Source organism: Jaculus jaculus, chromosome 8 (assembly GCF_020740685.1).
Source record: "Jaculus jaculus isolate mJacJac1 chromosome 8, mJacJac1.mat.Y.cur, whole genome shotgun sequence".
Classification (NCBI taxonomy): Eukaryota; Metazoa; Chordata; class Mammalia; order Rodentia; family Dipodidae; genus Jaculus; species Jaculus jaculus.
The window spans coordinates 2,773,626-2,785,627 of record NC_059109.1 but is presented as its reverse complement, the minus strand read 5'-3'; the positions used below and the strand labels follow the sequence as shown (position 1 = coordinate 2,785,627).

At 53.2% G+C, this 12,002-nt stretch overlaps 1 protein-coding gene across 1 annotated transcript; it reads right to left on the bottom strand.

The window, feature by feature from the left end:
* Nucleotides 1-550: 550 nt before the first annotated feature.
* On the bottom strand, nucleotides 551-10,956 carry LOC101598424 (gametogenetin-binding protein 1-like). Its single transcript, XM_045156072.1, has 6 exons — nucleotides 10,463-10,956; nucleotides 9,163-9,287; nucleotides 7,928-8,022; nucleotides 7,579-7,777; nucleotides 3,532-3,671; nucleotides 551-601 (listed from the first exon to the last, which is right to left on the bottom strand). The coding sequence occupies exons 1-6, from the start codon at nucleotides 10,954-10,956 to the stop codon at nucleotides 551-553; spliced, it is 1,104 nt and encodes a 367-aa protein (XP_045012007.1).
* Between the last annotated feature and the right edge of the window lie 1,046 nt (nucleotides 10,957-12,002).

Sequence of the window (12,002 nt, the reverse complement as noted above, 5' to 3'; positions counted from 1 at the left end):
TGGCTTTGTCCTGGAGCTGACTGGGCAGGAACTTCCTGCTGGAGAATTCCCGGATCCTTGGATCCTCTGGGTTAGGCTGCAGCATGGCCTGGGAACCCTCTGGGAGACAGGGAAGATGGGGAACCAGAAACGTTTCTTCCCATAGCCGACAGAGCCTCCCCGGGCCCTATGGGCCATGGGTCCTTCCTCATCCCCAGCTCAGGCTCATGTCCTCCTGTCCTCCCTGCCCAGATGTCTCTCGGTGGCCCCACCGCGTAGCCAGCCCGCCTTAGCAGCTCCATGACACTGATGGGGATAAGACCGAGACCTCAGAGAACAGGGCTTTCTCCCAGGCTGAGGATGAGGGGCGAGGCCCAGTGACAGCCCAAGAAGCCAAAGTCCAACACAGCTTTTATTAATGACATCATCTGCCCGAGTCTGATAGGTAGGGGACAGGCCCACCTAGCAGACAAGGGTCATTGCTCATCTCAAAGCCCAGGGCTCCTTGGATGCATCCTAGGAAGAGAGCTGCGTCCTCGGATTGGGGCCCCAAGGGTCTGGGCAGCTCTGGTCATTCTGGAGGCCAGTTCCCCATCTCATCCGTCTCCTCCAGGAGCAGGTGCTGCAGGAAGAAAGGAGCTGTAAGGAGATGGGGTGCCCTGTAGACTCTCTTCGCTCTGCCCCTCAGAACCTTCCCACTTCCTCAGAGGAGCGTCCCTGATCACCTCTTCCAGATGCTCACCTACCACAGCTGGCCAAGCATCACCAAATTCTCAGCCGTCTCCCTGGAAAACGTAGGGAGGGAATTTTCTCCCCTCGACTTGTGGAGGGTATGTAGGAGCCCCAGGAGTCTGGTACCCCAGTAACTCCTTCTCTCCCTCACCTCTGTCTTAGGTCCCAGCACTCAGGAGGCAGAGGTAGGAGGATCACTGTGAGTTCAAGGCCAGCCTGAGACTACATCAGCCTGGGCTAGAGTGAGACTCTACCTGGAACCGCCCTCCCTCCCACGCCAAAAAAGGAGAGAGGAGCTCTACCCAACGCCCCAATCCCATGGCGGACCTTCGGCTACCTCAACGCCCTCCCCCCACCACACCCAATGTTCCTCAGAAGCTGGAAGCAGCTTCCTCCCCCTCAGGGCAAAGGGGAAGTTGTGAGGAGAGAGGAGGCGACTTTGAAACACCCCCAAGAGGCAGGTGTTCCAGGTGCAGCTCTGATCCCAGAAACTCCATAGGCCCCAGTGCTGCCCAGGCTAGGCCAAGACTGGGAAGATGGGGGGGGGGTATTGTCCAGGAGCTCTAGGGAGGAGGGGAAGGAGGAGGAGGGCATATCTCAAGACTGGAGCCCTTCAGTGCAACAAGGCAAAATGAGATCCTCCTGAAATGGACAACTTCATGGTCAGGAGCCAGGGGACACAGGAGCTCCTGGGACGTGGCGTGTGGACAAGCTGAGGACAATAAGAAGGCCGCCCAGTGCCCAGCAGTGTGAACTCTTGCCAGTCCCCACCACAGCAACCCAGCATCCTGCCAGGATGTCATTGTCCCCAACACTGTCGGTCCCTCAGAGACCCTGCATCACTGCCCAGCCTTGCAATCGTTCCTTTTACAGGCAGAGAAACCGAAACCAAGATCCAAAGCCACAAAGCAGGCAGACACAGGAACAGGGACGGGGGCTGAAGACCTTGGCCCATAAACCCCAAGTTCTTCTCTTTCGTAAGCTAGAAAAGGGCTTAAAAAGCCAGGTGTGGGGGCACACACCTTTAATCCCAGCACTTGGGAGGCAGAGGAAGCAGGATCACTGCAAGTCTGAGGCCAGCCTGGAACTACAGAGTGAGTGCCAGGTGAGTCTGGGATAAAGTGAAACCCTGCCTTGAAAAAGGAAAAAAGGAAAAAAAAGGATTGGGGGAGGGTTGGAAAGTCCATTAACTTGAAGAATGAGAGCGGATGGGAAATTAGCTCACAAAGGGCATGGATCTATCAACACACACTCAGAGAACTGAGACAGCCCTGACCTTTGATGGCAATCTCAAGGAGGGTGAGAGGGTCTCAGGTTGCTACCCAGAGCCTGTGTGTGTTTGTGGGAGTCAGTGTGAATGGGAAAGAGGCCAGAAAATTAGCAATTCATTCTAGTGATAGTCTCTCTTGACACGTTTTCTTGCCTGTCACCCTACTGGGCCAGCTTCAGCTACCTAGCAAGTTGGAGATCAGCCTAGACTACATGAAACCCTGTTTCAATTAAAAAAAAAAAAAAATAGGCCGGGCATGGTGGTGCACGCCTTTAATCCCAGCACTTGGGAGGCAGAGGTAGGAGGATCACGGTGAGTTCAAGGCCACCCTGAGACGCCATAGTGAATTCCAGGTCAGCCTGGGCTAGAGAGAGACCCTACCTCAAAAAAACAAAAAATAAATAAATAAATAAATAAATAAAAGGAGGCTGGAGAGATGGCTCAGTGGTTAAGGCACTTGCCTGCAAACCTAAGGACCCAAGTTTGATTCCCCAGCACCCACATATGCCAGATGCACAAGGGGGCACATACACCTGGAGTTCATCTGGAGTGGCTGGAGGCCCTGGTGTGCCCATTACCTCTATCTGCCTCTCTCTTTCTCTGTATCTCTCAAATAAATAAATAAAAAGAAAATAAAAGAAAGAAAGAGGGCTGGAGAGATGGCTTAGTAGTTAGTGCTTGCCTGCAAAGCCTAAGGACCCATGTTCATCTCTCCAGGTCCCACGTAAGCCAGACGCACAGGTGATGCAAGCACACAGGAGACACATGCACATGAGGGGACACATGCGTCTGAAGTTCAATTGCAGTGGCTGGAGGCCTGGCGTGGCAATTCTCTCTCTCTCTCTCTTGCATTAAAAAAATGCCAGTCTGCTGGGCTTGCCTCAAAAAAAAAGGAAAGAAAATAAACAAAGAACAAAAGAAAGCTGGGCATGGTGGTACACATCTTTAATCCCAGAACTAAGAAGGCTAAAGTAGGAGAATCACTGTGAGATTAAGGCCAGCCTGGGCCACACAGGGAGCTCTAGGTCAGGCTGGGCTAAAGTGAGACCCTGCCTCAAAAAAAAAAAAAAAAAAATCAACATCACTTGTTCATACGAGAAGCACCTATTGAGGTGTGTGTGCATACACACACACACATACACAAGCACCCACAAGAAACCAACATCTGGACCTCAGAAATACTACTCCCGGCCTGGAGAGATGGCTTAATGGTGAAGCCTAAGGACCCTGGTTCAAGGCTCGATTCCCCAGAACCCACGTTAGCCAGATGCACAAGGGGACGCACACGTCTGGAGTATGTTTGCAGTGGCTGGAGATCCTGGCAATCCATTCTCTCTCTTTCTCTATCTGTCTCTTTCTCTCAAATAAATAAATAAAAATAAAACAAAAAAAAAAACAGAAATATTACTTCCCAGAAGAGACTGTGCCCACTCTGCCTAGGCAAAGCAGAATGGTGCCAGGGGCCCAGAGTCTTGTGAGATCAGGGGAAGGCCCAAGCCCCACGTGGCTGTCCTTGGGTAGACCCAGGGTTCTGGGATGGCCAGGCATACCTGGCCATCTACTATGCCAGCTTCCTCCAGTGTGATCTCTGGCTGGGTCAGCAGCTTTCTGTCCTCCAGGCTATCCACCTTCCAGAGACGGGACTCTCGCTGAACTTCCAGAATCTTCTTCAACTTGGACTGCATGAAACCTATGAGCCAGACAGACAGGCCTACATGCTGTGGGGAAGGGACATTTGGTCTCTGCAACTGCCGCTAACATTCTAAAACCTGTTGAGGGGACCAGGTTCTCTGTACACTGCCCAACAACAACCAACCACAGGCAGCCCCTTGGCAGCTGCCTAACGGGGGCTTGTGCCCAGAAAGACCAGGGTACGATGGAGGGTTGGAGCTTTCAGCTGAAGAGGCAGAGGCAGAGCCTTGGGGGCATGGCTCAGTGGCTAAGGCGCTTGCCACACAAGCATGGCGACCTGAATTGGGACCCCAGCACCCACGAGGACATAGCAACGAGCGTGTGTGTCCGGCGCAGGGTGGGAGGTGCGGACAGGAGGACGGGGCGCTCACACACCAGCTCGTCTGGCAAACCCGCAGTGAACAATGAGGGAACCCGCCTCGAGTGAGTGGAAGGCGAGGACCAGGACCTGAAGCTGCTTTCTGACCTCCACACGTTCACTATGGCAGGCATGCACGTGGACACACACACACACACACACACACACGCACGCACGCACACGCAGGCAAAGCCAGATGCACACAGTGGCACACAAATCTGGAATTTGCAGCAGCTGGAGGCCTTGATATGCCCATTCTCTGTCTGACTCTCTTTTCTCTTTCTCTCTTTGAATAAATAAATTAAAAAAAATTGGGCCAGGGGGGCTGGAGAGATGGCTTAGCGGTTAAGAGCTTGCCTGTGAAGCCTAAGGACCCCAGTTCGAGGCTCAATTCCCCAGGACCCACGTTAGCCAGATGCACAAGGGGGCGCACGTATCTGGAGTTTGTTTGCAGTGGCTAGAGGCCCTGGTGCACCCATTCTCCCTGTCCCTCTCTCCCTCTCTCTCTCTCTCTCTCTCTCTCTGCCTTTTTCTCTCTGTCGCTCTCAGACAAAATTAATTAATTAATTTTAAAAAAAAAGAAGACGGGCGTGGTGGCGCATGCCTTTAATCCCAGCACTTGGGAGGCAGAAGTAGGAGGATTGCCGTGAGTTCAAGGCCACCCTGAGATGACAGAGTTAATTCCAGGTCAGCCTGGACCAGAGTGAGTCCCTACCTCGAAAAACCAAAAAAAAAAAGAAGAAGAAGAAGAAGAAGAAGAAGAGACAACAAGAGGCAAAAAGCTTTAAAAAAATTTTTTTTTCGAGGTAGGGTCTCACTGTAGCTTAGGCTGACCTGGAATTCACTATGTAGTCTCAGGCTGGCTTCGAATTCACGACAATCCTACCTCTGCCTCCCAAGTGCTAGGATTAAAGGCGTGCACCACTATACCCGGCAAATTTAAATATTTTTTAAAATATTTTTATTTTTATTTATTTATTTGAGAGAGATACAGAAATTGGCAGATAGAGAGAAAGAGAGAGAATGGGCACACCAGGGCCTCCAGCCACTACAAACAAACTCCAGATACATGCGCCCCATTGTGCATCTGGCTTACGTGAGTCCTGAGGAATCAAACTTGGGTCCTTTGGCTTTGCAAGCAAACAGCTTAACTGCATCTCACCAGCCCAAATTTAAATATTTTTATTTTATTTATTTATTTCTTTATTTTTCTCAATTTTTATTAACATTTTCCATGATTATAAAAAGTATCCCATGGTAATACCCTCCTTCCCCCTCGACTTTCCCCTTTGAAGTTCCATTAAATATATATATATATTTTATTTATTTGAGCGACAAACAGAGAGAGAAAGAGGGAGAGAGACAATGGGTGTGCCAGGGCCTCCAGCCACCGCAAACGAACTCCAGACACATGCGCCCCTTGTGCATCTGGCTAATGTGGTTCCTGGGGAATCGAGCCTCAAACTGGGGTCCTTAGGCTTTACAGGCAAGCGCTTAACCATTAAGCTATCTCTCCAGCCCCATTAAATATTTTTAAAAAGAGGCTGAGGCAGGATGATTACAAGTTAGAAGCTAAGACAGACAACTTAGTGAGACTGTCTTTTAAAAAAATTGGGCTGGAGAGATGGCTTAGTGGTTAAGGCACTTGCCTGAGAAGCCTAAGGACCCAAGCTCAACTCTCCAGATCCCACATTAGCCAGACACACAAAGGTGAAGCAAGCGGCATGCCCACTCGGTGGTGCAAACATCTGGAGTTTGACTGCAATGGCTGAGGCCCTGGTGGGCCAATTCTCTCTCTTTCTCTGTCTCTCTCTCTAAAATAAAATTTTTTAAAAAATTAAATCCTGTGAAGCAGGGTATGGTAGCTGCACACACGTGTGTCCACACACATGAACACACATTCATGCATATACACATACACATTTTAAAAAAAAAAGGAGGGGGCCAGGCATGGTGGCACACGCCTTTAATCCCAGCACTCGGGAGGCAGAGGTAGGAGGATCGCCATGAGTTCGAGGCCACCCTGAGACTCCATAGTGAATTCCAGGTCAGCCTGGGCTAGAGTGAGACCCTACCTTGAAAAATGAAATAAAATAAAATAAACCCCATGAGCTGCTGCTCACTCAAGCAATATGAGGATGTGGAGATGGGGTTGGGGGAACCCCAACAGACAGCCACTGGTCTGAACTAGATGAAAGTAGAGTCACCAGGGATTGGGATGGGTGTCTAAAGAGGGGGTGGTCTGGTGGCATTGAGCCCTCATCCTATAGAGACTTGATGCCATCTCCAGGTAGATACTGTCATGAAAGCTGAATGGAATTGGAGGACATTCAGCTGCTGTCCCCTGCAGAACCTAGACTGCCAGTCAATCCACGGGGCAGGCAGAGCCGGGGGGGGGGGCGCAAAGAACAGAAGGTTGCACCTGTGTCCCCCCCACACCGACATCCTGGGCACCCACAGACAAGCATGCTTTATGACTTATGTGCATGAAAGTTCCTGGGGCAGAATACCTGACAAAAGCAATTTAAGGGACGTGGAGAGATGGCTCAGTGGTTAAGGCACTTGCCTGCAAAGCCAAAGGACTCAGGTTCGAGTCCCTAGTACCTACATCAAGCCAGATGCACAAGGTGGTGCATGCGTCTGGAGTTCATTTGCAGTAGCTGGAGGCCCTGGCACGCCCATTCTCTATCTGCCTCTTTCTCTCAAACAAACAAATAAATACATTTATTTTAAAAAACCAGATTAGGGAAGGAAGGGCCTATTTCAGTTTACAGTGTGAGGTCATAAATCCACCATGGTGGGGAAGGCTTGGGAAGGCAGAGAGGTGACTGCAGATATAAGCTGGCTCTCCCTTCACACAGTCCGGGGGCCCAGACCACAGGATGGCTTCACCCAGTTAGGGTGGGCCTGTCTCCTATCCCCGCCAACCTAGTCTAGAGAATCTCTCACAAATATGTTTCCATGGTGATTCTAAATCCTGTCAAACTGACAACCCAGATCCACCATCACCAGTCACCTGGAGCCAGCTAGCCACGGCCTTGCCTGCAACGGATCTCCCTGGGCTCTTCCTGCACTGAGTGGAGGCTCACCAGGAGATGGAGAGACGGACTGCGGATAAGGCTCTTGCCTGTGAAGGGGCCTAAGGACCCCTGTTTGATTCTCCAGGACCTACGTAAGCCCGATGCACAAGGGGGCGCATGCGTCTGGAGTTCCGTTTGCAGAGGCTGGAGACCCTGGGGCACCCAACCTGTTTCTCTCTCTCTCTCTCTGACGTTCCCTCATGTAAATCATAAATCAAAAAACAAAACAACAAGGAGGAAGGTGCCCATCCCCAGCACGGAGAGACATCTAGCAGCCGTGGGTGGGGGAAGCGATGTTTGAGTGGTCCCACCTAACCGTGTCCCAGGCCCGCAGCGAGGCCTCCAGGCCAGCCGCTCACTCATCGCCGTTGCAAGTTGGCATCGAAGGTGCTCTGCTACCACCTGGCGGCCAAGTTCGTAGGTTGCACCCGTGAGCCAGGGCCGGGCGGGCGGGCACGGGCGCTTACCCACTGTGTCTGTGGACCTGAACGTCGTGTGCAGCGGCGAGTGCTGAGCGATAATGCGTGGGATGCACGCCTTGAATTCGCTGTGCTCCTCCTTCGGGTCTCCTTCCTCCTCTTTCTCCTCGTGAGCCGAGCCTTCCTTGGTGGGAAGCTGCGGGCACGCTCCTCTCTGAGCAGGTGAGAAGGAGAGGGGACCCCAGGTCTGTAGCCACACCCCCCCCAAATAAAGCAGGCAGCAGCCCGGGACCTTTCCCAAAAGGTCAAGAAAGCCGTGGCCTTCTTGCACAAATCTTGGGACCCAGCCCGCTGTGGGGAAGGGGCCCCACCCAGGCCTCCCACCCCGCAAACACACCTTAGCCATGGCTGATTTCTGGAGGTGCTTGTACAAACTGAGGAGGTAGTTCCAGGGGGTGGACCCCACCTTCGACGGGGTTAGCCTGAGGTCTCCTGTGAAGGGGTGGTGATCGGGCTGGCAGCTGAGGTGAGGGGCCCAGCCCCAGCGGGAAGAGGATGGGGGTGCTGAGCTGAGGCAGGGGCTACCCTGTGTTGGAGTGTTGGAGGTTTCTTGTTTGTTTTTATTTTTGTTTTTGTTTTTGTTTTTTGAGGTAGAGTCTCACTCTAGCTCAGGGTGACCTGGAACTCACTATGTAGTCTCAGGGTGGACTTGAACTCTTGGCAATCCTCCTACCTCTGCTTCCCAAGTGCTGGAATTAAAGGCGTGAGCCACCACACCCGGCTTGTGTTGGAGTTTTATTGCTTGTTTTATTTGATACAGGGTCTCATAAAATCCAGACTGGATTAGAACTTAGTATATAGCAGAGGATGACCTTAAACTTCTGACCCTCCTACCTCCTGAGTGCTGGGATTACAGGTATGCACCACCACACCTGGGTGGGTTGGTTTGGAGACACGGTCTCATGTAGCCCAGGATGGCTGCAAACTGTACCCAGGATGTGCCCTGAGCTCTGGATCCCCACTCCTTAACCTTCTGGGATTACAGTTGCATACCACTATGCCCAACACTTATGATCGTTGCTTGAGGTAGGCTCCCCTAAAACCCACTACGTAGTCTAGGCTGGACTCAAGCTCCTGACAATCCTGCCTCCCCCTCTCAAGTGCTAAAAGCGTGCGCCACCATGCCTGGCCTTACCCTGTTTGCTGACTGCCTGCTGTGTGCTAGGCCCAGTTCTAGACACTTTTGAAAGCTTCTCTTGATCTTTGTCACACCCCTCGGAGGCAGCTGAGATGTGACCGCCTTTTTTTTTTTTTTTTTTTTTTTTTTGGTTTTTTGAGGTAGGGTCTCACTCTAGCCAAGGCTGACCTGGAACTCACTATGTAGTCTCAGGGTGGCCTCGAACTCACGGCGATCCTCCTACCTCTGCCTCCCAAGTGCTAGGATTAAAGGCGTGCGCCACCACGCCCGGCGTGACCGCCATTTTAGAGATGAGGAATCTGAGGCAGAGACGCCCTGAAGCCTACCAGTGTCGTGCAGCTTGGCCTCAGGGTGGGGACCGGGCTCCCCCTGTGTCCTAGAGGAGGAGGGCCTACCTGGGGCGCCCTCCCCCCGCCAGCAGCTCTTGTACTCACCGCCAACCAGGTACTCCCTCTCCTCGTCCTCCTCCCTGCTGCAGGCGTTGGGGCTGGGCGCCAGCGGCCCCTCCACCAGTGACAAGCACCCCTGCTCCACTGCCGGGTCCTGGGCACAGTGGTCCCTGATCCCAAAACAGTCTGCTGAGGTAGGCAGGGGCACTGCCCCAGGCTCTCCCACAGGCCTGCCCCTTCCCCTCCCGGACCCCTAATCTGTCCCCTGGAGTCTATGTCACTGAGGGGCTATCCTGCCATCGAGAGGGAGAGAGGGAGCAAAGAGCCTGGTGTCCCCAACACTCACAGGGGGTGGCTGCTAGGCTCTCCGGGGGAGCATGGAGCAGACGGGAGAGGAGCCTGGGAAGAGGCCGGGAGCAGCCCAGCTGAGCCCCCTCTGGTTCACCTCTGCCCAGTCCCTGGCCACATCTCTAGTCATTTCTATCTTGACCACCACTGCTGGCCCAGGGCCTGGAGCATGCTGGGTAGGTGCTTTGAGTTACACCCCAGTTCCCCCTTCATTCTCTTTGTGTTTCTTTGTTTGTTTGTTTGGTTGGTTTTTTGAGGCAGGGTTTCACTGTAGTCCAGGCTTACCTGGAATTCACTATGTAGTCTCAGGGTGGCCTCCTACCTCTGCCTCCCGAGTGCTGGGATTAAAGGCGTGCGCCACCACGCCCGGCCTCTTTGTTTTGTTGTTGTTGGCTAAGTAGGGTCTCACTCTAGCCCAGGCTGACCTGGCACTCACTCTGTGGACCCAGGCTGCCCTTGAACTCCCAATGACTTCTGCCTCCCGAGTGCTGGGATCAAAGGCGTGTACCACCATGCCCAGCTCCCTTTTTATTTTTTTTGCCCCATCTATAGCCCAACGCTTGTGGGAAGGTCCTATATGCGTCTCCCCTCCATGCCCCCAAACTCCTGATGTCTACGTCCCTTGGTGCCACCCCCATCTCTTTCCCACCCAGATGTCCCTGTCCATTAGAGCTCTTTACCATCAGTGGACCTCCAAACACACCACCCTCATCATGGCTCATGACCTCTGGCAGATAGATAGATAGATAGATAGATAGATAGATAGATAGATAGATAGAGATAGAGATAGAGATAGAGATATATAGATATATAGATATATTTTTTTTTGAGACATAGTCTCTTGAAGCCTGGCTGGCCTGGATCTCACTTATGTCCCAGAGGCTGGCCCCTTATGTACAAGCCTCTTGGCAGGGTGCAGGGGCTGCCTGGGTTCTGCCCACCCCCACGTCTACTGCCTTCCCCCTCCCACCTGTCTGAGCCCCAGCTCCTCCCTCACCTGTCTGAGGCCCCTGCATCCCCAGAGGCCTCCCCTGTTGGCACCTCCTTCTCTCCCTTCTTCTTCTCAGGCAGGTGGTCCAGAACCTCCCTGTTTCCTCTGGGTGAGACTGATGATACCTCTATACCCTGGGCCCTTAACCTCTGTATCTCCGTGGGGGTGAAGCTCGGGGCCCCCACATCCCCTGTGCCCAGCCCAAAGGCGTCCCACAGTGGCAAGTGTGAGGAGTCCACAGAGAGGGCCCAGAGCTGTGTGGCAGGTGGCTGTCTCTTCCTCTTGCGGCCTCCAAAACGGCCAATCCTGGAGGAGGCCTTGGGCTCCTGAGAGGAGCCGGGCCGGCTGCCCGCCTGGGCCTTATCAGAGTTTTTGGATCTGCCCTTCCTCCCTACCAGGCTACGGAAAAAGCGGAACATGGAGGAGCAGCCCAAAATTCGTGACCGTGACCGTGACCGTGACTGTGAGTGTGAGTGAGGGGTCCTAGCCTGGGCCTCCATCCTGAGTGGAAACCCCACTCAGGGAGAAGTCATTGCAGCCAGCCCAGGACCAACTGCTGAAGAGCAGAGGGAGGCTCAAGTGAAAACCTCCAGTTGGAGACTCCCAGGAGTTCTAGAAGGTGAGGGGGAGGTGGGGGTGGGGCCCGGTGGGGGAGGAGTAACTGGAGGCTTGGGGAGGGAGTCAGGCTGGTCAGGGAGTCAGGGACAGGCAGGGTGGCTTGGAGGACAGAGCAGGAGAGCCCCAGGGGCCTGGCTGTGGGGGTGGTCCCTAAGCAGGCAGAGGTGGCTGGGGACTCTGTACCCGCTTCTGTCCTGGGTTTGTTCTGTGCTTGGGTAAGCTCGGGAAGCCAAGCCAGGCAGCGACAGGGGCGCGCGCGGGTGGCAGACAGACTCCACCGGGTTGCTTGGTTTTGTTTCTTTGAGTCAAGGTCTTGTGTAGCCTAGTCTGGAGTCAAACTTCCTATGTAGTTGAAGATGGCCTTGAACTGTGTGTGTGTGTGTGTGTGTGTGGTGTGGGTTTAAAGCCAGAAGTCAATGGCAGGTGTCTTCCTCAGTCCATCTCCACATTCTTGTTTGCAACAGGCTCTCTTAGAAAACCCAGAGCTCACAGATCCATTGAGACATGCTAACCAGTGAGCCCCAGGGACTGCCTGATGCCACTTCCTTAGTGCTGGGATTATAGGCCCATGCCTCCACACTCAGCTTTTGTACAGGTTTGGGGGATCTGAACTCAGGTCTTCAGGTTTGCGTGACAAGTCCTTTACCCACTGAGACATCTCCTCAGCCCCTTTTGTTTTGGTTTGAGACAGGCTCTCATATAGCCCAGGCTGGCCCTGACCTTGCTATGTTGCTAAGGTTGGCCTTGAACTTTGGTACTGCAGTGTGCTGGGGTTGCAGTGTGTACCACCGTGCCGGGCTTATCCACCATGTCTTAAGTTCGGTTTAGCTACATATCACCTTCAGAACTGGCACCTGCAAAAGGCATCAAGACTCCAGGAGCATAGGTCTGGACCAGCTTGGGGAAGTCCGTTAAACCAGGGAGCCTT